Raw genomic sequence first — 27,080 nt, forward strand, 5'->3', positions numbered from 1 at the left:
TTATGCCAAATGTGACAGTATAGCATTTCAAAAGCTATTTTATTACCAAGATTTTAATAAAGAATGCAGAAAAAGTCGCATTTTCAGTGCATCTTCACAAAACAAGAAAATATGTGTTCAGTTGTGAATTATTCTTGATATTTCAAAAAAGAAAAAGATACGAATTGTATTACTATATTGTATTACAATTATATAATTATATAAAAACCTAAAATAAATTATATTGAATCAAAATATAGTAAATGAACTAATATACAGATATATATATTATTTATAATATTAAAACTTATTGATATATTAAAGATTTAGAAAATAATAAAATCTTTTAAATAAATAGTATTTATTTATTTTAGAAATCATTTGTATCATTCTTTTGAGCTTTCAATTATTTTTCATATTTTTAAGTTTTTTTTTAACATTAAATAACTACTTGAAATATTATAGTATTGATGATTTATTGCAAATTACAAATTATTTTAGAAGAATTATATTTATTATTTTCTTATATATCTTACAATACAATTGTATATTTATCTTAAAGAGGAAACAATATTGTAATTGAAACCAATTATAAATAATGTAAAAACTAATTATTGCAAAATATCTGCAATATTATATATTATATTATATATTTCTTCTAGTATTGATCTTTTGTTTTTAATGATTTCTAAATGATTTGTGATACTGATGTTAACAGAAAATAATATTTATACATTAATTAATTAATTCAATTATTCATTCTGCACATCTCCAATTGTTCTAAAAAAACATAAATAATATTTTTATAAATATTTATAAATTAATATATATTTGAATTAAAAAAATTTATTTGGAAATATTACTTACTTTTGGAATTGTCCTTGTATGTTGATAGGATATGTTAGTAAATTATTATTATGTATAGTATTAGTATATTATCTGTTATGTCCCGATATAAATGGGTTTTTATTTAAAGAACAATTTTAACAGTTCTCAATAAAAAAAGTAAAAAAGAATAGTTTTTAATACAAATACAATGTTTTTGGTGCAAACCTAATAGGGATTTATTTTGTAAAATTAATTTAGAAAATTTAACGAATTTAAAGATCATTATAAATAAATTAATTTTAATACTAACGGTAGTTCTGGATGAGCACGTATTTCATTAATTAAATCTGCTGGTCGTATTTGTTCAGTGCAGATGCGATGTATTGTAGTAAACAATGGAAATTTGTCTGTTAAATTACGAGCTTTTAACATTCCGTGAACTTCATCAGCTGTAGCTGGTCCTTGCAATTTTTGACCAGCTAAAAGTTCTTCTTCAAGTTGTCTAATGGTCTAGTAGAAAAAATATGATATAAATATATGTATATTATACTTTTTTATATATTTTTTTTATATGCTTTTATATTTTTATTATTTTTTTTATATACTTATTAAAAAATATATTGGAGAAATATACAAGAAATATATTGGAATAAAAAATATAAGAAGAAATGTGATTTATACTTTGCCAGTTTTAACATATTGTTCGCAAACTCTACGATTTCTTCCACCATAGCATGTAGTTATCAAATCTGCCACACCACAACTTTCAAAAAATGTTGCAAGTTTTGAACCAGTATAAAATGTATCTACAAATCTAACCATTTCTATTAATCCAAGTCTAATAATAGCTGCTTTTGTATTATCTCCTAATCCTATACCATCTACAAAACCAGCAGCACATGCCACAATATTCTAAAATATAAATTATAATTATTAAAAATAAATTTATTAAGTAAATTCATTTTATTTAAAATTAAGTTTATATAATTAATTACATACTTTCAAAGCACCACATACTTCAACTGCTTCACAATCTTCAACAATTGAAACTCTGAAATTGGAGGTTTGAATAAGATCCTTTAAAAGTGGAGCCAAACGTTTGTCTCTACAGCCTAAAAATAAAAATATAGTATAATTAAATATATATAATATAACTAATTAAAAAGTTATTAAAAATTTTTTAATTATGAAATATCCTATTAATATTTAATTTTCTATGAATTTATTATATTCTATTATTATCTCATTCTAATTATGAAATAATAAAAGAAAAATCTATTATTTCTATTATTTTTTTATTAGTTTTTATAATTAAGATAATTAATAAAATTAGAAATATAAATAATATAAAAAATTATAAATTAATTGAAAAAATATAAATAACATTATATATAAAATAATTATTTCATTAAATTATATAATTTTATATCTTTTCATTTGAAATGAAAGAAATGAGCGAAAAATTAATAAAATATTAAAAAATTTAATATTTATTTTTTAATTATTTCGATTAATTGATCGATTAATCAATTGATATTATAAAAATTAACTATATGCTTTAAAATATCAACAATTTTGCAGAATTATATATTATATATAATTGTATATAATATTATATATATATTATATAATTATATAAATATTATTTAATTATATATATTAATATAATTATATATTATAACAACATAATCTTAAAAAATTACTATATGTAATTGTTATTTTCATTCTTACTGATTTATTTTTTAATTTAAATTCATTATTAAAAATTAAAAAATTTTTTACTTATATCTTTTTAGCTAAATGTTAATTTTAATAATATTTTAAAATTAATAATAACACATTAAAATTAATAATAACATATATTTAAAAAACAGATCAATATTTTATTCTTTTCACTAATTACCAATAGTTGTCTCGCAAAACTTCTCTTCAGCAACTTCATTAGCTAAATTAGCACCCATTAAAACATAGCATTGAATTCTTAAATTTTTTTCAATGACTTTAGAGATAAGTTCGATATTTACTCCATCCCCTCGATCAAAACCCTTGATAAAATTTGAAAATTATTATTATAATAGTATTATTATGTATAAGAAATTATCATTAAAAAAAAATTTATTGAAAATAGATACCTTAATTAGTGATACTCCGACTGCAGTAGGTTTAATTTTATCGAGTAAAGTTGCACACAATGTTCTTATGAATTGATGAGGTAATACAAAAATAAGAATATCTGCATCTTTTGCAGCTTCAATAACGTCTGGAATAGCAACCTAGACATTGTAAAAAATTAAAAAATTAATATGCTTTATCTATTAAATATTTTGTATTGTTTATTAAACAACTCAATAATTCATTAGAATATATAATATTTAAATACAATAGATAATTATTTAGCTAAAATTAGAAAAATTTATAATTAATGGAAAGTAATACATGCATATATGTATATTATTTTATCTTTTAAATATATAGATGTATTAATTTTCTTTTGTTAATGATGTCTTCTAATTGTCTTATATAGGGATACAATATAATATTTTATTTTAATATACATTTATCAAATTAATAATAAAAATTTGTATATACATATATATTATACATTTTGAATTATGAAAATTAAGATAATAAAAATTAAGATTATGAAAATTAATATAAATTATCATTTCTTGTTTGAGAAAAATCAAATTTTTATTTAAAATTAGATTAAATATAATAAGATAGAAGAATAAGAAAATAAGATTATATATATTTCATATTATATATATATTTCATATTATATATATTACGAGGTTACAAAAACAATGATAAAAATTTATATATTGCACAATATATCACAAAACATATATATATATCTAAATAAATAAATGATCATTGAATGAGTTCATCATATAAATGATTATAGAAGATTTTAATCATATCTTTATTTTATATATTATATATTTATATATTATATATTTTATTATATATTATAATATAAAAAAATTTTAAAAATATATAAATATAATATAAAAAAAGATTTGTATATTTTAAGACCGGAAGAGATTTTTATTTATTTTAATTCTTTCAATTAAATTAATTATTAATTTTAATTTCACAAATAATCATAATTTTTTAATAAAAATGATTTTTATTTATTTTATATTTTTTAATTGAAATTATTAAATATTTCATTTATTTCTTCATAATAAAAGGATAAATAATTTTTAAAATATTGAATTTGAAATATTGAAATATTTCATCGAACAGAAAAGATCGAACCAAATGATAAATTTCATAAAAAACTATTATTTTACGATCATAATATTTTCAATTATAAAATTATAATATTATTTATAATAATAACATTATATAATATAATATAATATATATAATATAATTTATATATTTAATAATTTTATGTAAATATATAGTTTATATAACAATATGTAAAAATGATTGAAAATAATTGTCACACTTTTAATTATTAAATGTTTTATAAATTTCTTCATATATGATAATAAATTTTAAAAATTTTATCATATTTGTTTTACTTTTAGAATATATTATGTTGAAAAAATAAAAATTACAATGATTATTTAGCAAAATAATACTATTTAAAACGAAAAATTTTTATTAAAAGATAATCAATAAGTAAATAAATGTTTTTAAAAATAATTTATTTTTGATAAAAATATGAAAAAACATGTAATTGAATAATAATTTATGATTTTTTAACTTAATGTTTTATGCTTTATTTAAAATTTTGCCATTTCTTATGTTTTAAATATTTTTAAAATATAAGTTTGTTTGATATTTAATAAGTACTAATAACGCTAAATAACAAAGTTCTAATAAACATTTGTAAATATTTTTTTAAAAAATTTTTGTGAAAAAATAATGTGTATACTTGACAAATATTAATAAATATTATTATACTTGATAAATGTTATTTATTGTAACATTCAAATCTATTGAATTGGTTTCTATTATTTAATCTTATTTATTTAATATACAAATATTTCTCAATGGCAATAGGTTTAATATCAGTTTGTGCAAAGGAAATAAGTACTTGAATCAAGATAGTATTATACTTATATAAGTTTGTTGAATGAAAAAAAAGATTCTGATATAAATTTAAATTTGATAATAGTCTATATATATATATATATATATATATATATATATATATATACATATATTATAATAGATAATATATAAATTTATAATAAAATATATATTCTTTATTACATTACATGTAAATAAATTATAAATTTCTATTATACATTTATCATTTATTTTTTTTAGAAATTCCTTTAATTTCTTAAAAAAAAGATTTGTTATGTATATCTGTCTATGTATTTTGTATTGTATATCTATCTAATATTTATTTTCTCTAAAAGAAAAAAAAAAAAATATTTAATAAAATTTTTTAAAAACTTTTAAGATAAACATTTATTAATATATTTCTTAAAATATTTTTATTCAAAATTTAATTTGCTATTAAATTGCATACTAATACTTTTACGATCAGTATATAAGTGCAAATGAATATAATTAACAGGCAAGTTGAAAACAAAATAAAATTTGTTTATAAAATATATACATTATTACATAAATATGTATAATCACAATTCTAAATATTAATAATTTCTGCAAATTGCAATCACATATTAAATTATAAAAATACTAATTGTTAGACAGAATGTCAAAAAAAATTTTTTTTTGCATATAGTAAAATTTGTCATAAATAAAATTCTTTTAGTTTCCTCCTACATATTATCATTACCTAAAATCAACACATACTTATAAAAAGATAATATGTTTACCATTCAAAACACATAAGTAGACATATGTACATACATAAGTAATGTGATATCAGTTACGCCTATGGAAAGTAGAGGGGAAACGCTTAAATAGTAATGCTAGTGCGCAATTTCTACATTGTATATATTGCAATAACATTTAGGAGTGGCGTATTAAATTCCTGCGAATTATTGTTTCAAGTGTGATACGCTTGATTAAATTTCAAAAAAACAATCATGAGAATTAATTCTATTGTGCCGAATTTTGAAGCAGATACTACTCAAGGACAAATTAACTTTTATGATTGGCAAGCAGATTCGTAAGTTTAATTATATTTGTTTATTTTTTCCTTTACTTCTGTCTAGTATTAATTTAAAATACTATGAATAATTTTATATGATAAGTATTAGAAATTGCGTAGATTGTTGTTATTATTATTTTTAAGTCGTATGTAATACTCACGTTACATATCAAATAAAAAAACATACAATTATGTATGTGTATCTAAATTATTATAATTATTTCATAAGATTTTTAAAAATTTTGTTTTTATTTTTCTTATGTATTCACTGGCATCAAATGTATTTTACAAAATCATAAAAAGTCATCATCGGCACGTTACGATATGTCAAATAAATAATGTGTTAAAGAAGAATAATTCTTTTTTTCTTTTTGTATATATATAATATAATATATATAATATATTCTTAAATAATTTGATAGTCAATTGTATGAACATATTTTTCAATCATATATAAATGATCTTATTTCATTTCATTTTATTTTATTTTTATTCGAAATTATCTTCATAATTTTCAGATTAATTTTCAATGACTCTAAGTAGGATTATTCTCTGTAATTAAATTTTTCATATAATTTTAATTTCATAAAATTCTTTTTTATGTTATGAATTGCTTTTAAAATTGTTTTAATATTGAGAAATATTTAATGTAATCGTTCAATTGATTTTAATATAATTTTAAATTTTAGAAAAATCTGATAGAAATCCTCCTAGAAGGTGGATCTTTAATTTTTTAGCTTCGGACTTAGATTTCGACACAGACAGCTTTTGGGCTTAGAATTCGATAGAAGTTAAAAAAATCGATATTAAAAAGATTTCTTTGCAATCAATAATGTGATTAATGTTTTTTGTTGTTTATTACGAAAAATAATTTTGTTTATAGAATTAAACACCTTATTTGAAATAAAATAATGAATCTATCACTTTAATTATTTTATTATTTTTATTTTCGAAATATCATAGGAAAATTTATTTAAATCATAAACATATTATAATATAAACATAGATTTCAAATATTTGTATTTGATTCTGATTTAGAAAATTTGAATATTTGAAATTTCTGAATTTCTGATTTCTTACTCTTAGATCACCAGAACCAAGATTACAAAAAGTAAAGATAATTTCTCTAATAATAGATGCTCTAATTATAGTATAATATCATTTCACCTATGTTATTCTCTTATTTCATTAAATAGATAATGTGATATTATTATACATATTTTATCAATAATGTTTTATTTTATTATTGATTTTATATTATTAATTAAATTAATTATTATATTAATAATAACTTTTTTATTAATATCTAATTGTGCTTAATTAATTAAATTTTATTATATACAATACAATATACTTATTTATTTTTATTTTAATTTATTTATAAATTATACCTATAATATAATATAATATATAAATAATCTTCATATATTGTGTAATTACATAATTGATTTTGATGAATACAATATAGTTCACAAATTTGAGCAAATCTTGTATAATACCGATATTTACATGATGCAATATACTAATTTTATAAAAAAAATTTTAAGATCATTTGTTTATTAATTATGTATTTTTTATTTATTTTATCTTAACTTAATAATAGCTTTTTTCTATAAAAATGAAATTTTTTATTTTTTGGATTTTTATTTTGTTAAAAAATTTAAAAAGTATTACATATTTATAAAATATGTAATATTTAATTTTAAAATATTAAAAATTTTACATTGGAAATTAGTATAAATTGCATGTTGTTTATTGTTTTAATTATTTTTCAATTATTTTTCATTTATTTTATTTTTCAATTGTATCACTTATATTTTTGCATTAATATAAAGTTATTTTCATCTATATTTATTATTATTATTAGTTGTGTAGATTTACATAATACATTTATTTTTCGTGTGTATTGAAAGATTGTTATGAATAATTTTTTATTTTTTATTAATTTTAATAAATATATTTTTATAATATTTTAATAATCACAAAATATAGGTTAAAAGTGTCAGTAAAATAACAAATATATTTAATTTTTAATTAATGATTTTATTTTATTAATTTTTATTATCCATTTTAATAATATATACATATTTTAACAATTTTTTGTAAGTCATATTTTATTAAAATAATTCTTGCTCCTATATTTATGAAATAAAATAATAGACAAATTTTATTTTTCATATTTTGATGATTCATTATTGATTCATAATGATTGCTACATAATTGAAATATTATTAATTATGAATTGAAAATATGCTAACAATATATTATGTATTATTTTTTTACTGCTTAGTTTAATTGTATCATAAACTGGATACAAATAATCTAACATTATTTAAGATTGATTATTGATTAAACTTACGAAATCAGAGAAAAAGAAATAATATTTTTGGTGTTAAAATATTAGATAAATAATTTTAAGTCACTATGTATTTTTTATATATATATACAGATAGTACATCTTCTAGTTTTAATTAAAATGTAATTAGATAATTAATAGACAAGAATAGTAATAATATATAATATAATATAATAGCAATAGAATAATAAAAAAAATAATAGATATAATAAATATAATAAAAACAAAATAAGTAATTTACCATAATAAGTTACTATAATAAATAGAAATATGCATATACACAGTGCATAATATTATACACAATAATAGAATAATGAGAAAAGTAATAGATATAAATATAATAGAGATAAGAAAAATGATCAGTTATTAAGTTGAGATATAAGTTTGATCATAAAAACATTTGGCTCTATTCTCTTCTTAAATAATTAGATTATCATTGAAGATATCAAGTTGATTTTTTTACTAATATATAATTTTTCATAAAATATACTATGAAATGTATTATATAGTTTTAATATCAATCAATTGTATTTATATTATATTTATAAAATTATGATGTATTTATAAACTGTATTAATGCAAATTTATATAAGCACTTTTATTATTTTTTTTGGACTTGTTAATTATAGATGGGTTGTTTTATTTTCCCATCCTGCCGATTTTACACCTGTTTGCACCACTGAATTAGGACGTTTGGCAGTGCATCAACCTCATTTTAAACGTCGAAACACAAAACTTTTGGCTCATTCTGTCGACAAACTACAAGATCACGTTGATTGGGTTAATGTAAGTTACAAAAATTTTACAATATTTAATGAGACAATAATATAAATATAAATAAAGATACTGTGTTTTTTTAAAAATAAATATCTCTTTTTAATAAACACATGTTAATTTTGTTCAAAAAATTGCATTAATCAAATAATGAAAATTTATTTCAAAAAAAATATTTTATGATGAGCATAGCATTTTTCTATATTTTTTTAGAAATTTGATCATACATTTCTTGAATGTATGGAGTTTATCTATAGCTAACAATGAACTGTTTATATTTGTGATCATTTCGTTAAATATCGAAGCTTTCGATCATTTCGAAATTTTTCTATATAAAAGAAATTATACTTATCATAATATATCTTATTATCTAAAGATATTATATATCTTTTATTTAAAGATAAAATAAATTTTTTTTTAAACATATGTGAGCTTCTGTTTCGAAGATATTATTATATCATTTATATTATTATAATATATTATTTATTTATTATTCACAAATTTATTCGTTTAAGATAAATTTATTCATTTAAGTATTTAAGTATATATATTCACAATATAAATGAATTTTTAAATATGTATGTGCAATATTATAATATTTGCAAATTACAAATATATTATTTTTATTATAGGATATCAAATCTTATTGTCAAGATATACCTGGAACATTTCCTTATCCGATAATTGCTGATCATGATCGCACTTTGGCAGTGAAATTAGATATGATCGATGAAATTAGCAAAGATGATCCAGAACAAGCATTAACTGTTCGTGCTTTATATATTATAAGTCCCGATCATCGGTTACGTTTATCAATGCATTATCCAACATCCACTGGACGCAATGTAGAGTAAGTTTTTTTATTATATTATTATTCTTATACCAGAAATACATTATTTTTTTGAATAAAAATATGAAATTTTTGTTGTTCTTTTATTCTTAATTTCAAATTCTAATGATAAAACAATATTGAAATCAAATTTTGAAGCAAGTATTGATAAATATCGATCTCGAGAATTATTTTATTATATAAAAAATTAAATTTTAATATTTGTCAAAAAAAGAAAATTTATTATAATAATTATAAATATTATAATATTATAAAAATATTATAATATTATAATAATTAAAAATTATTTTAATTAAAATAAAATTTTTTATATATACCTCAATTTCTTATAGATATAAAATTCAAAAGAAATTTTAATTTATAATGATGTAAAGAAATAGAAACATTCGAAAAAATATTAAACTCAAAATTAAAATTTTCCTAAAATGAAATGTTAATATTTTTCTAAATATTCGTCTTCTTTTTGTTTGAATCTTTCATATTTCATAATGTGTAAAGACATCCATAATAATATTTTGTATATAAATTTTCATAAGTCATCAAATTATATATTTGTATCTTTGATATAAAAATAAAGATCATATTATATTATAAGTATAAGTATATAAGTATAAATATATAATTAATAATATATTTATGATTTCTAGCGAAATCTTGCGAGTTATAGATTCCTTGCAACTTGTCGATAAAAGACCGGAAATAGCAACTCCTGCTAACTGGGTGGTAAGAAAAATTATTTCCTTTTTTCAAAGTTGTTGTTTCTATTTCTAAATATTTAAACAATATTTTAATAGATAATAATATTCAATATTTATTATATTATTATATATTTATATTTATGTACTTATATTTAATATTAAATTTATATTTATATTTAATATTATATTTATATTTATACTTATATTTAATATTTATTTTATTATAATTTTATGAAAATTAAAATTGTGTTTTATTCTTTATTTATAGCCAGGTGAAAAAGTTATGATTCTTCCAACTGTAAAAGACGAAGAACTTCCTAAACTTTTCCCCAAAGGAGTGGACAAAGTGTCAATGCCTTCTGGCAAAGTTTATGTCCGCACAACCACAAATTATTAAACATATTCATAAATGAAGTTTTAATATTATTAAATATATGATATATTATTTTATATTTTATATTTATCATAAAATTTTATATTTATATAAAATTTTATCTTTCATTTACTACTATTAAAAATTATCATGCTTCTCATTGTAGTAGTTATTTAATACAATATATAATAAACTTTCTTTTCTATTATTTTCACTAATATATTTGATTTCTATAGTAAGAAAAATATTATTATACATAAAATTAAATTTTTCATTGTTATATATGTATGATGATAGATCATATATATTAATTTTATTTTAATATTATTATTTATTTTAATATTCATTATGTATAAATAAATAATAAATACATAATAAATATTTCTTATATTAATATTAAAAAAATGGATATATTAATAATATACATACATATGAATTATTATATACATTATTTTTTCTAATCATTTTCTAAAACAAAATTCTAATTGAATTCTTCATGAAATATAATAAATTTTATTAAAGCGAAAAAAAATTAATCCTGCAGTGGCACATCAAAATTTTCCATTATTTCAATGGAATACTCATTTTCATTATTGTATCGCAAAATTATTACAAATATAATTTATATAATTTATAAAATAGATATTTTTAAATATATTAATGAACTTTTTCAAAACTTTTTGTATTATAAATATGCGAAATATATCCCAACTGAAAAAATATTAAGTAATTGTCCTATTTTTTAGAAAAAAAATATTGTGCTATTGCAGGGTTAAATCAATTCAATGACTTAGGTCTGATCTTCGAAAAATAATAAAAATTGCAAATCTCATCTTAGATATAAATTATAAAAATATCAATTCTCAATTAAATTATAATGAAATTTTATTAATCATCCTATCAAATTATAAATAAACAAAAATAAAAATTATGGACATTATATTAGTTTGTAAAGGCAAATCAAAAACAAATGCATCTTTCTTTTTTTTAATTTTAATTTTTTTAATACAAAAATATTTAATCATATATAAATATTTAATATATATTATGATATTATAATTTATATATAATTAAAATATATAATAAAATAAAAAAAATGACTTATAATTACTATGCTCAGCGAAATAATTGTAATTATTATATTAATATCACTTACAAATTAAAAAAATACAAATTCTAAGTATATTAGAGAAATACTATAAGGAATATATTTTTTTATTATCGATTTATAAAGTTTATCTTTATAATATTGCTACTATTATAAAATATTAATATTAACAAATATAATCTTTCATTTTTATCATTTTTATTAATGAAACATCATTATACATATAAATATATTTTTTGTTCTCAAATTTAATGAAAAGAAAAATGCAAATATCATTTATTAATAATAAATTATAATATATATATAAATTATAAATTTCAATTTTTCAAGTCTAAAATAGAATAAATATCGTTTTATTAAACATTTATAAGTGCACTTGTATTTTCAATAAAAATTTTCAAATTTGAACGTAATATTTACAAAATTAAAAATAAAAATGTTTAATTCGTAGACTTCCCATAATCTTGAAAATTAAAATGATACACTTAAAAAAAAGACATGCGATTTTAAATGTTAAACAAAACAAAACTTACAATATTTTCTGGAAGTCTGTGTCCAGGAAGATATTTCACATTTTCATGTAATTGATTGATAATATCACTCAACTTTTGGCTATTCACTATTTCTTCGTAAACGTACATTGTTACGCGTGTTTCAAATTTATTATTAAATTTTACTACATTGGCACCAATAATTTTTGCAATAGCTGAGCCCCTAAAGTATAAAAATTAAAATAAACGATTACTGGTATAATTATTTTATTTTAATTTGTCAGTTTTATATAAATATATATAATTAATAACACGTTGAAAGATAATTTTGAAATTGTATATAAATGCAATTGTATGTACAAAATAAATTGATAAAAAAATAAAAAAATTGTAAAAATTAAAAATAAAATATAAATATAAAAATAACATATATAATTGATTAAAAATATAATATAATACGATTTTTTAAGATGATATTATGATTTTGATAAAATTGGCACATAATTTTGATTCATTTTATAAATATAAGAAATAAAAGAAAGAAAGAAATTCGCATCACATACCAGTTACCACTTCCTACAATGCACACCCTCTTCTTTGCATCTGTAGCCATTTTGGTATCTTAATGTATAAATGATACAAAATTTATAAGTTCACGAGGGTATAAGAATGCTACACAAAGTACCACAAATTAGATTATTTTCAAACGCTGATGTACGACTGACTGACTGACCGATTAACTTACAAACTAACTTCAGCCTTCATTGACCTTAGTAACGATCGCAAATTATTTTTTAACGGTTGGCATTCATTGTTCTGGATCAAGGCCAATATAAACGTAACAGCAAACCGTAGCCAGAATGAATGTTAAAATTAGCAATTGCTTAATAATAATACTTAGGATGATATCTTGAAGATTTTAACTATATTACAACATAATCTTAAATTTTAAATTTGAAAAGAAGTAAAAATTTTCAATACAGCTTACTGAACATAATATTAAGAAATATTAATATAACATAATATTAAATATTAAAATAAAAACAGAAATATAAAATAATAAAAATATAAGAATATAGAAAAATAAACGGATTATATTAATTTGCAAAATAATAATCAAAGATGTAGCACCCATTACTAAAACTTATTATTTTTAAATAAACATAAAAAAATTTATCCAGTATCCAATTATTCGTAAATTTTTATCACTGTGTTATATAAGTCATTGTAGTTATCGTTACATTGTCCATATCAAAATGTAGATATGGAAATCTATGCTTTAAATAAAAACAGTTTTTAAAATCGAAATAATGTAAATCTTCTTTTATGTCTTCCAAATAATCTTCATAGGTGACATCTTGGTGATAGTAATTGTAGTATTGGTGCGTTAACGTCGTTGTTCCTAAATACGAAGCAAATATAATTAAAATTTATGAATCTTTTATGCATTTTTAATTATATTTTACGCTTTTACACCCTTAAATATATCAAAATTTAAATATGTAAATGTAGTATAATATCTAATTATAATTAATATTAATGAATTTATATTACAATATATGTAATAGGATATATTATATAAAAAAATATATTACATTAAAAAAAAAAATAATGTAATTAACAATGACTAAATTATTATTTGGAATTACAGGCTTTGGAAAAAGGACAAATATAATTCTAAATAAAAATTTATCAATTAACAAGTAATAGTCATATATTTGTTATGTCTATATTACACTGTTCAAATTAATTTTAATTTTAGTACAACAATTCACAATAAATTAATGAAATTTATCAACATAAAATCGAAATATTTAAAACATTTGTTTGTAGATTTTTCTTAATTTCTAAAATACAACAATTCTCATAAAATTTTCATTAAAATATAACGCACAATACAAAATATATTTAAATGTATTATATACTTATAATTTTATTTTATGAATAAAATATTTATATATTTCATATTCATATATGCAGCTAAAAAAACAATTACATGATTAAATAATTTTGTTAAGGGTGTACCAAAATTATTATATTCATTATAACTATTTTTTAATATAAAATATAAGCTTTAAAAAAAAAGTAAAAGAGAGAATAAGCAATAACAATTTAAATTATATAATGTTATATAATTTAATAATGTCTTTGGCAATTATTATGGCAAAATTATAATGTTTATAAAAATCCATGGTCCTTATATTTCCTCTTCTATAATATTTTCTTTTTTCGATTCTTAAATTCATTTTAGTAAAATTGTCAAGGCGGTACATATTATACATATAAAAACTAAAAATCATTTTTATATAAATTTTAATGTTTTTTAGATGATTTGCGTAGTTCATATAGAGCATTTACATTCTTGATAATTTCTTGTTTCATCTCTGTTTAAAAAAAAAATGAAATTTTAAAAATATCTCATGTACAAATTTTATTTATGAAATACTGACGAAAACATTAATTTCTTAATAATAAAAAGAAAGATTAATAAAAAAATTTTGTAACATTCTCGTAAAAACAATAACATATTTTCATACAAAATAATGATACATAATAATATGATTTAGCAGAGTGTCTCAGCTTCTTTTGTTAAACTTTTTCAAAAATATTTTATGGGCATAAAATGGAAAAGATAAAATAAAAAACATAAAAAGGTAATAAAAAAAGATTTTATATAAACTTAAGATACTTTTGGAAATTTATAATAAAAATATAAAATATAAAAAAAAATACTAGTAGACTTACGATTATTATAATAAAAAATAATCAATATTTATTAAATCAATAATTATTAAATATTGTAAGATTTAAAAATATATTTTTGTGCAAATAAATAGATATTAAAAAAATTAATATTTTTATTATACTGAACATAATAAATTTCTAATATAAAATTCAAATTATATAAACATGTTTATATAATAAGATATATAAATATCTTATTTTCTTTTTTATATCCATAAAACATTTTGAAAACGTTTGATTGAAAATATTTAAACAATTCGTTTATATTTATTCAACTTTTATCAATTTTATTGTTACATCTTACATATAAATGATTATATAAAGATTATATAAAGATTGATCAAATAATAAAATAAATAAAATATGTTAAAGTATATTTTTTTTCGCCTTGTATTATTGTTCTAAAATATTCTAATACAAAAATATATGAAAATATTTATACAAAAAAAAATATTTATATCATTTTTAATATATAGATATATTATATATAAAAAAATATATTATGCTTTTTTTTTAATTTTTTAATGAATTATCAAAATTCTTTCATATACAATTATATATAATGCATTATTAATTAAAAAAAAATTTTATTTAACAGAAGTTAAAATATTTTATTGTATATATGTATTGCATTTAGAAAAAAGATACATAATTTTTTTTTGATGTAAATAATAATTATTTACAGGTATGTACATGTATTATATACATTATACATATTATTGTAATAATATTTAGATACTTTTTATAGATTACCAATTATTTTTACATATGATGAAATGTATAACAATATAAATAGGACCATGGTCAAAGATATTATTGTTACAATAAAATTTTAAATATTATAAAATATTAATTTAAACAAATAAAATTTTAAATAAACTAAAGCTTAGATCCTATATTTTCTATGATATCAAATCAAATTTACTAAATATCACATATTTATATGTCTTTCGTTGAATTTCTATATTTATATGTAATAGTACTATATATTAATTCCAAAAATAAATTTTTTTTACAATATATTATTCTATTATTCTAAAATATTCTAAAATAAATGTTAGATATGTATATATATACATATTGATTGAAACTAATCCATCATTAATTATAATGGAGACAATGAGCTTACATGTATTCTGGATGATTGCGTAAGTGTTCAATTAGTTCCATAGGCATTGTCTCACCAATACAAATCCGATGTACTGTTGTAAAAAGGGGAAATCTGTTTTCCATATTTTTCGCTTTTAACATATAATTTACTTCTTCAGCAGTGAAAGGACCTTGCAACTTTTGTCCATTTAACATTTCCTTTTCCAACTCAGAGATTTTCTGTAGAGGAAATAATACATTATACATTTTTTTATATATATTTATATAATATAGTATATAATATATAATATATTATTTAATCTCCTATCATGTGCATAAGTTTATAATATATATATATATATATATATAAAGTTACATGTAATTTGTAAAATCAATAGTTAAATCATAAATTAAATTATTATATTTATAGTAATATTATATATGAATAACTTATTGTTCTTACAATTTCATTCAGTATATAGTAATTAAAACTGACTTATATATTAATAAATATTAAAATTTAATAATATATATATTTAAATTAACCTTGCCCGTTTTTACAAATGCTTCGCAAATTTTACGATTTCGACCACCGTAACAAGTTGCAATTAAATCTCCTACTCCACAACTTTCAAAGAATGTAGATTTTTTTCCACCAGGGAAAAAAATATTCACAAATTTAATTATTTCCATAAGACCCAATCTTATTACTGCAGCTTTCGTATTATCACCTAATCCTAAACCATCGATGAAACCAGCGCCGCAGGCTACTATATTCTGTTGAAAAATAAAATTAAATAGTATTTGATATGCAATTTTTAATTCCATTATATTATATATTATATTATACATATATAACTTTTTAATTAATGAAAAAATGTAAAAAATTAAGAAAAGTATTATCATGATTAAATAATCGAATTATCACGTATTATAATCTTATGAGTTACATAAATTTTTTTTTAAATTTGCTATATAAAAATAAAAATTTATTTATTTAAATATTATTTTAACTTCACAAAATTATATAAAAAATAATATTAAATTCTTAATTAAAACAAATTTTTATCATAAAATCTGTTCATTAAAAAAAAAAATGAATGAATCTGCCGATTAATAAAAAAAAAAAAATTGAAAATCATTTAAAAAATATTTTTATCTATTTATATATTTATATCAAATCTTTATATATTTATTATTTGTATTCTATTTTTATTTTTTAAATTTTAAATTAAATTATACATATTGATATATGTCTTATGTACATTATATGTCTTATATAATTATTTATATATTGAAAATTAATAATTCATATGCATATTATAATTACAAATTATCTAATATAAATCTGATTGAAAAGTTATTTGAATTAAAAATATATTTAGGATATTTAGGATATTTTTGAGATATATCCTTTTTATGATTATTATATTTATATCTTATTCGCTTTATATATTTTTAAATTCTTAATATTGCAATAATTTATTTAATTAAAAATTTCCGAAAAATATTTTTCATTTTCATAATATTTCTTGATTACTTTTTTGAAATATAAAAAAAAAAAGAAAAGAGGAAGAAAATATTTTTTTATCAATTTTTACTTTCAGATCGATATGTATTTTTTTTTAAATACTTGTAACATCTGTTGTAGTTTCAACAACATTTTGACATATAATACATTAAGAATTTGTATAGAAGTGATGCATTATATTTGTTTATATTTATCTTTATTCATAATTTATATTTATTCATGTAAATAGATTTCAAATAATTATAAAAATGTATCAAAAAAATTATAAAAATGTTTCAAAATTCAAAGATTTCAAATTTAAAATTCAATATAAAATAAATATGAAATAATATCAAATATATCTAATAATTTTTTATATATTTCAAAAAAAAATACAAAAGATTGAACAAATGTTTTTCGTATAAAATAAAAAAAGAAGAAATATTATTTGTAGAATTCCTATTAAAATTTGATAGATAATTATATTAAAAATATGATATTATAAATATTAAAAATTTTTCCATTATTAAAATAATTTTCAATTTAAGTCAAAAATGTAATCAAAAAAAATTTTCTTTTCATATTTGTTATCTGTTTAAATATACTGCTCTATTTTTTACAAAAAAACAAAATAATCATTTTTTTTACTTCATATTATTACATTCTATATTAAAAATTAAATTTATAAAATATAAACTTTTTATCATTATTACGATTCTATAAACGAAAAAAAGATATAATTTTACATACAACGAAATATGAATTTCGAAGATATATGTATTTGAAATAACTTTTCTATTGTATTCTGTTTTAATTTATAAAAGCTTATTAATAAATTTGTTAAAAAAAAAGTGTAATATATTTACCTTTAATGCTCCACAACATTCAACCGAATCAACATCTTCAACTACTACAACTTTAAAATATGATGTTTCTATTAAATCTTTCAGTATAGGAGCCATATTTTTATCCTTGCAACCTAGATATTAAAATACAACATTTATAAAAAAATGAAATAACTTATATTAAACATTAAACTTATATTATAATAACTTATATTAACTCATATTAAACATTATCAAAAATATATAAAAAATAACAAAAAATTTTATGATATAAATTTTATGTACACAGAAATTTTTTTCAATTTGTGTGCAAATAGTAAAAATTATTTAAATATGTCATATCAAATATAAAGAGAAAATTATTAATATATATATATATGTTATATTATATATTATATATATATTATATATATAATATTATATATATATATATATATCATTATAATATATCATTATCGCATATTTTTATAATTGATATTGAAATTTATTCTATCAATTATATTATTCATCATAATGACTTTAAAATATTGACAAAATATCAATTTTAAAAATTTATATTTCGAAAATAAAAGTGAAAAGACATCGATAATATTTTGGAAATCTTTCAATTAAAATCTTTATTAGCTATTCTTGAAAAAAAAAAGAAAGTGTGTGTGTGTGTGTATAGTTCTATTTTAAAAATTAAAATATTTTTTTTTGGTTTTTCAAAATCATCTCAAAATCAAATAAATATAATTATCATCATGGTCCATAACATTTTTTAGTATCGTTAAATCTGAAACATTTTTCAATTTAATGATATAGTACACATATTTGCAACTATATTTAAAATATACACGTATTTGCAACTATATAATACAAATAAATCTTGATTAATGCAAATTCAATAGTACAATATTTGAATTTATATAGATTATATCAGATTACATTACATACAATGTGAATAAAAATTTAATTAGTATAAATTAAATTATCAAGTTTTTTTTATAAATATTTTTTTTCATATTTAAAAATATAATTAAAAACGAGATAAAATACAAATTTTTTATTTAAAATTATTTTTTATTTTTCAAATTTAAAAATAAATAAATTAAAAATTCAATTCAATATCTTTCTTTGTTTTTGATTTAATTTTTTAATATTAGATATTATATCTTTAATTAATTTCTTATACATAATAATAATATGCAATTTACAAATATACATCTCGATTAATTTTTAACGTGCCTCTTCAAACAAAACTTTAAGAAGAGAAGAGAAGGAGAAATGCATGAATTTTTTTATATGTAGATTTTAAAAACATTTTAAATTTTAAGATTAATTTTGTTATTTTAAAAGGAATGTTATATTTTTTATATTAAAATATCGAAGAATATTTAATTGTAATATTACTGTGAAAAAAGTATTCGTCTTTATTCTATTATGTTTTTATTCTGTTATTATCTTATAAACGTAATGATTTCATTTCATTGTTTAAAAATTTCCTTTGCGCAATAGTAATCAATAATAATATGATGATTGCTTTACATAATAAGCATATATGTATAGTTAAGCAAATATAAGACAGATAATTTCTCAATCCATGAATTAATCATAATGAAGAGCTTTTATAGATATTATATTCATAAAATTCAGAAAACAACGTTTTTTGTGGGATATATTAAAACTGTAAATTATCAATAATATAAGAGAATATAAAGGAATAAATTTGTGAAGTCATTTAATTAGACTATAATGTAATCATTGATTACATTAATAACTAATTAATATCACTAATTAATATCAATTAATACTATTTCGGATTATTACACGAATTAATAGAAATAGATGATTGCGATAAGAAATCACTCGAATTGATAAGCATTATCATATAAACATTATTGTTTTGTAAAAATCTATGATGATAATAAATTTCCAACTTTATATTACGCGAATTAAATTTTTAAAAAATTAAATGAAATCATTCGTTAAGTAGAAATTTTTATCATATTAAAGCTAATCAATTTTTTATTTAAAATTAAATATTTTTCGATTTAATATTTTGGTATAAAAAATATAGTATGCTATTTAAAATAATTAAAATTAACATTATTAATTAAAATTAAAATTTCATAACTTAAAATTTCATAAATATCTTTTTTAAATTATATGATTCTCATATATAAATTTTTTATATAATATATAATTTAGAAATTATTCGAAGTATCATCCTATATTTATTTACGATTAAAATATAATTATTATATATATATATTATTATCAATACAATACAAGTATATTTGTATTTACATAGATCTTTATATTTTTTTATATTATCATGATTTTAATCGCATTAAATTTCTGCTAAGGAAATTATATATTATTAGAATTCGAGTTAGATTTATTCAATGTGACCTATTTATGTACAAATATATTGGGAAACCACTTCAATAAATAAATCTATATATGAAAACAATGAAAAAAATGTTCATATTCTGAATGTCTGATACCGAATTTTGTTTGTAAATAGTGAAATTAGTTCAATTATTTTTATCTAATCTAATAAAATTATCTCAACATTCGAAAATATTTAATATTTTCTTCACTATAACTCGAAAACAAAATCAAATATTTATATAAACTTTTTTTACTGCTTTTATATGTAGATTTTTCTATTGAAACGATTTCCTAATATAATGGAATATTCTATATATTAAATCATAAATAATCGTACAAATATATTATTAATGATTAAAATAAATTTCAACTATTAAAATGTAATGGAATTCTACGAATAAAAAAAAAATATAATATATCAATATTAATTTAACTATAAAAAATGCAAAAGATAATGTAATTATTCAAAAATATTTTTCTTAATACAATATCCATAATATTGGATATTAATAAATAGACAAACAATTATATAAATATATTAGGAACAAAAATATTAAACATAATCAATTGCTGCAATAACAATGATCTTATATAGTTTCTCAGTATATCTCATTGTATTGTTAAAATTTGATTAATATAAAAAAAAAAAATTCCTATGATAATTATTTCAAATTAATAACTTCAATTCGTAATATTAATAATCATTTTAATAATTTTTAAGATATTCATTATTTAGAATAGTAGAACAAAATTATTATAATATTTTTGAGAAAAATCAATCATTCAGAATTTATAGATATGGCATCTATAAATACAAATAATTATTAATTTGATCGATATGATATAAATTATTGATTATTTAACTTTGACTTATATTATTTCCTCTGATATATAATGTAACATTAATGATATTATAAAGTTAAAATACTTTATAACTTTGTTCAAAAACATTTATCTAGAATTGTAATGTATAATTTTGATATTTTTTAAAATATTAAATACTTGTGCTAATATTTTTTTAAGTGGAAATAAATAATATAAATAATTATAATACTATTAGCACACATATGATATTTATTTTAGAGATTTAATAAAAATTTACCAATAGTAGTTTCACAAAACATTTCGTTTGCTACTTCAGAAGCTAAATTTGCTCCCATTAAAACTGAAACAGGAATATGAAGTTGTTTTGAAATTATATGTGAAATAAGTTCAATACCACCTCCTTGCTTTTTATCAAAGCCCTGAAAAATAATAATAAATAAATATAACAAATTTGTTTCATATTACCATAATTTATATTTGAAATATTTATATATGAAATATAATTATTTGTGTCATAATTGATATATAAATCTTATGAATATAAATTTATTTTTTAATAAATTAATAAAAGATAAATCTATTTCAATGTCAAATGTTATTTTTATTGTTTATATAGTTTAAATTATATATTACCCAATTTCTTATAGTTAAAAGAATTTTATACATAAAAATATAAAATTTATGATGTATATATTATAGTATAAATGATTTATATTAAACTTTTAAAAAAAGTTATAATTCTCTTTTTCTAAATAAAACTATATATAAATTATAAAACTACATATAACAAAATATATATATTTATTTTAATTTTTAAATAAATCAAAGGTTAAAATAAAATCATACCTTTATAAGAGAAAGGCCAACAGCTGTAGGCTTTATTTTTCCTAATAATACACTACATATTCTTCTTATAAATTGATGAGGTATTACAAAAGTTAAAATATCTGCATCTTTAGCAGCTTCTACTACATCAGGAATTGCAATCTAGAACATTAAAATTAAATATATATATTACTTATATATATAAATAATATGCAAATTATTAATTATGTATTGTTATATATATAATATTTATTTATTATTACATTTAATTATAATTAATATTTATACATGCACATAAAAATTATATTTTTTAAAAAAATTAATAATGAACGATATTATTATATCTAAAATATTTTATATAAGTGCTTATTTCTTTTAATTTCCTATATTTTATTAATCTCTTCTATTTATAATATGTTTAAATTTTTATTTTTATTTAATTTATATCAATGTATAATTTTTAATATATTAAATGCAAAATAAATTTATTGAATATTCTAAAGAGATCACAAAAAATCTAACTCGACATGAAGAAATAATTTAACATGGACAAAAATAAAAATAATATGAAACAATGAAATATGACATTAAATAATAATTTTTTAACCTATTCTATTACATTAAGACTGAATAATCTGGTTAATCATAAACTAAAATTAATTATTTTAAAATGAAATAGGAATATTTCATAAATTATAACATTCATTTGTTATATTAATATAAAAAAATAGATATCATTTTAGATATGTTGCATCATTTTATTTGTACTTAAAAAAAAATACATAGATATAGCACAGAGCAGCACGTGCGCGCGCGCGCGCACACGCACCACACACACGCACACAGATATTGTTTGAATCATAATATGTAGCATCACTTAACTTCATGCAGTCAAGGTTTTTCTATACAAAGCCATTGAATCTAAAAGTTACGAATCAATCTCTCTCTCTCTCTCTCTCTTTCTCTTTCTATATATATATATAAAATATGAGATAATTGAATATCTTCGATATGTATTTCAGAAGTTGGATAAAAAATATAAATTCTATTTATTAAATCATAATTTATCATTTATCATAATTTATTATAAAATAAAATTAGAATGAAGTTAAAAATTTTCTAAATTAAAAATAAAAGATTATTTTAAATACTCCAATTTAATATAAAATAATTTATTTAAATTTTATAGAATTATTAAAAATAATTAATAAAACTTTTTTAATAAATAAATAACTAATTAATTTATTTGTAAATTAAATAATATAATTTATTATAAATTGATAATTAATTGATGAGTATTAATTTTTTTTTTATATAAAAAGTTGAACATATAAGATACATATATAAATTTGTATATTACAAGTTACTAAGATTACATAAATTTAATTTGTTTTTAAAATAATACATTCAATAGTAAGAATAATAAATAATAAAATTATATAAATATAAGTTATATGTTTTATTATATGTTTAAATTATATGTTTTAGACGTATTCATGTGGAATAAATAAATTTATTATATTTAACAAAATATTATTTTTGAAAATTTTATATTATTTATGTTACGAAATTTATATATATAGAAAGAAAGAGAAAGAAAAAGAAACTTAAAATTTGATATTAATTTTTTTATATATACACTTATAATTTATTAAGTAGCTAAATATAATATCATTTAATAATTAAATTTAATTCTTATTATTTAATTTTAATTTTAATTTTAATTAAATTAAATTTAATGTCTTATTATTTCACATAATATTTATAATATTCGAAAATATGATAATAGAAAAATTATAAGTATTTTTGAATATACACATATATACTCGACATAAATATAATAAATGGTAAGATATATGTACTATTATTATTAATTTGATTTTATCATAAAAAATTTTTTTATTTTGAGAAAACATAATATATACAATATACATATATATACTTACTACATTGGGCGGAAGCTTATGTCCTGGAAGATACTTTACATTTTCATGTGTCTCATTAATAATTTCTGTTAGTTTTTTTCCGTTGATTATTTCTTCATAAACATACATTGTAACGCGATCCTCGAAGTTATTAAAATTAACAGCATTTATTCCAATTATCTTAGCGATAGTCGAACCCCTAAAAATTATAGGAAAATAAAATTATATAATATTTCTATATAATATATTCCTACATATGTCTATATATAATTATATATAATTTTCTCAATGAAATATTTTTCAAATTATTTCTATCAATATTTTTCTACTTTATATCGAGTGTATTAAATATAAATGCATTATTATTAATTTATTAAATAATAAACAAAATTATATTAAATATTCATTTCTTCAGAATTTTATTATATGAAATCCAAACTAAAATTATATAAATAATATATTTTATTTAACATTATGCTATTTCTCTTATTAATAATATTATTTAATTATTAATTTAGATATTTATTTCTATAATATTTCATATTTTTTCATATTTTTGTAATATAATATAATGATCTATTTAAAAATATTTTAAATTAATATTTATACATTAATATCAAAATAATTTCATTGCATATGAATATTTTTCAAATATGAATAATATGATCGAATTAAAATCTTTCGAATTTCATATTTTAATTTTTACAAGATAATAATTATTTCTATTATATATTTATTAATAAAATGTATATGTATATAAATATATATATATATATATATATATATATATATATATATCAATATCAAAAATGGAATAGATTTAATTAATAATTATATTCCAATAAATCTTTGTATAAAATACGTTGAAATTAATTATTATAATAGAAAACATTTAAATGCGTCTAACTAAATCAATGATAATATTTCACTACTAGAGATATTAATATTATTACAATTTAAAGAAAACTTACCAATTTCCTGATCCAACAATACAAATACGTAGTTTTTCTGCCATAATTTGATTTATATTAGTATAATAACAAAATTATAAAAGAATAAAATGAAAATGATTGCAAAACAACGAACAATAACCACACACTGTCAAAGCAGGAGGACGACTGGACAACTTCGAACGTAAAAGACTTGCGTTATTTTATATAGAAGTGGGAGTATGGAAACATCAATGATAGGCATCTAGTTATTGTTGTAAGCAAAAGTATAATGATCGACCAATGAAAATCGAACATGATAAAAAAAAAATATTAGTCTTTGAATTTTACCTTCTTATTATTGTAAACAAAAGTATAATCGACGAATGAATATCAAATATAATAAAAACATATTTTTGTCTTCGAATTTTTACTTTATGGAGATTACGTAATTAGATAAGAACAATTTTATTTATTAAGATACAAAGAAATATTCATAATATGAAATAATACGTTAATAAAAATAAAAAAATATTTTTATACACATAAGATAAAGATAATAGATATTATTTATTTTTTTTCTTATTTAAACTTTTTATCTATTCTTACTATAATAAAATAATAATAATTTGTTTTTTGATATTGCTACTGAAATGAATATTAGTATATATAGATTTTACAGAAAATATATTTAACGCGGAATATTATCTAATGTTTCAGATATTAAAAATTTTAAAAAAAAAAATGAAGTAAATATTTACTTCTATAAAAATATCTATTTAATGTAACTATTTATCAATATAAATGCTTTAAATACAAATTAATTTCTTTCTTTAAATTTTTAAAAATATTTAATATTATTTTTTAAGATTATTTAATTAATCAACAATTTTGACATAAAATCATTATATATTATATATTTATCATTATATATTATATAATCATTATATATTTTTATTTAATATTATATATTTTAATTTATATATTTTTATTTATTAAAATCATTATATATTTTTTATTATTATAGATCTGATATAATTTTTCAATGCTATTTTATAAATATTACAAATAATAAAAGTAATTGTTTACAAAAATAACAATAATTATTAAAAATAACAATAATTATTTAATAAAAATTATTTAATTAATAAAAATTATTTAATAAAAATAACAACATAGTTGAATTAATGTTGTGTAGACTGATTGTTTTTGCTTTAAAATGATACATTACATAATAAATAATTTTAATAAAAAATTTGAATTTATTTGGAATAAAATTTGATTAGATTTAGAGATATCTCCTTTACAATAATACTTAGATATATACTTATTTACAAATCTTCGAATTTATTTAATTTAAAAATATCAGGTATACTTTTAAATATTGTTTTAGATTTTTTTGAAGTATTCATGAAAAATTTAAAATGATATTATATTCAACTTGCAATATACTTGAATCTATCAGGTT

The 27,080-nt window shown here is 17.2% G+C and overlaps 3 protein-coding genes across 4 annotated transcripts; 1 reads left to right on the top strand and 2 right to left on the bottom strand.

The window, feature by feature from the left end:
• Window positions 1-471: 471 nt before the first annotated feature.
• Window positions 472-13,585, bottom strand: LOC122714527 (glycerol-3-phosphate dehydrogenase [NAD(+)], cytoplasmic-like). The gene is made up of 8 exons (XM_043935940.1): window positions 13,107-13,585; window positions 12,586-12,766; window positions 2,940-3,080; window positions 2,711-2,852; window positions 1,807-1,919; window positions 1,489-1,719; window positions 1,118-1,317; window positions 472-759 (listed from the first exon to the last, which is right to left on the bottom strand). Exons 1-8 carry the CDS (start codon window positions 13,154-13,156, stop codon window positions 732-734), a joined length of 1,086 nt encoding a protein of 361 aa, XP_043791875.1. The 5' UTR covers window positions 13,157-13,585; the 3' UTR covers window positions 472-731.
• Window positions 5,749-11,082, top strand: LOC122714528 (peroxiredoxin-6-like). The gene is made up of 5 exons (XM_043935941.1): window positions 5,749-5,911; window positions 8,879-9,035; window positions 9,656-9,873; window positions 10,521-10,596; window positions 10,840-11,082. The coding sequence occupies exons 1-5, from the start codon at window positions 5,829-5,831 to the stop codon at window positions 10,966-10,968; spliced, it is 663 nt and encodes a 220-aa protein (XP_043791876.1). The 5' UTR covers window positions 5,749-5,828; the 3' UTR covers window positions 10,969-11,082.
• A 79-nt stretch (window positions 13,586-13,664) lies between the features above and the next one.
• Window positions 13,665-25,811, bottom strand: LOC122714545 (glycerol-3-phosphate dehydrogenase [NAD(+)], cytoplasmic-like). 2 transcript variants are annotated; one of them, XM_043935976.1, is made up of 8 exons: window positions 25,655-25,811; window positions 24,705-24,882; window positions 22,780-22,920; window positions 22,211-22,352; window positions 18,754-18,866; window positions 16,924-17,154; window positions 16,418-16,617; window positions 13,665-13,945 (listed from the first exon to the last, which is right to left on the bottom strand). In XM_043935976.1, exons 1-8 carry the CDS (start codon window positions 25,696-25,698, stop codon window positions 13,888-13,890), a joined length of 1,107 nt encoding a protein of 368 aa, XP_043791911.1. In that variant the 5' UTR covers window positions 25,699-25,811; the 3' UTR covers window positions 13,665-13,887. The 2 variants fall into 2 exon arrangements, with proteins under 2 accessions (XP_043791911.1, XP_043791912.1); XM_043935977.1 differs by lacking the exon at window positions 13,665-13,945 and adding an exon at window positions 14,744-14,927.
• Window positions 25,812-27,080: the final 1,269 nt, after the last annotated feature.

Source organism: Apis laboriosa, unplaced genomic scaffold, assembly GCF_014066325.1.
Source record: "Apis laboriosa isolate Shangri-la unplaced genomic scaffold, ASM1406632v1 scaffold30_cov140, whole genome shotgun sequence".
NCBI lineage: Eukaryota > Metazoa > Arthropoda > Insecta > Hymenoptera > Apidae > Apis > Apis laboriosa.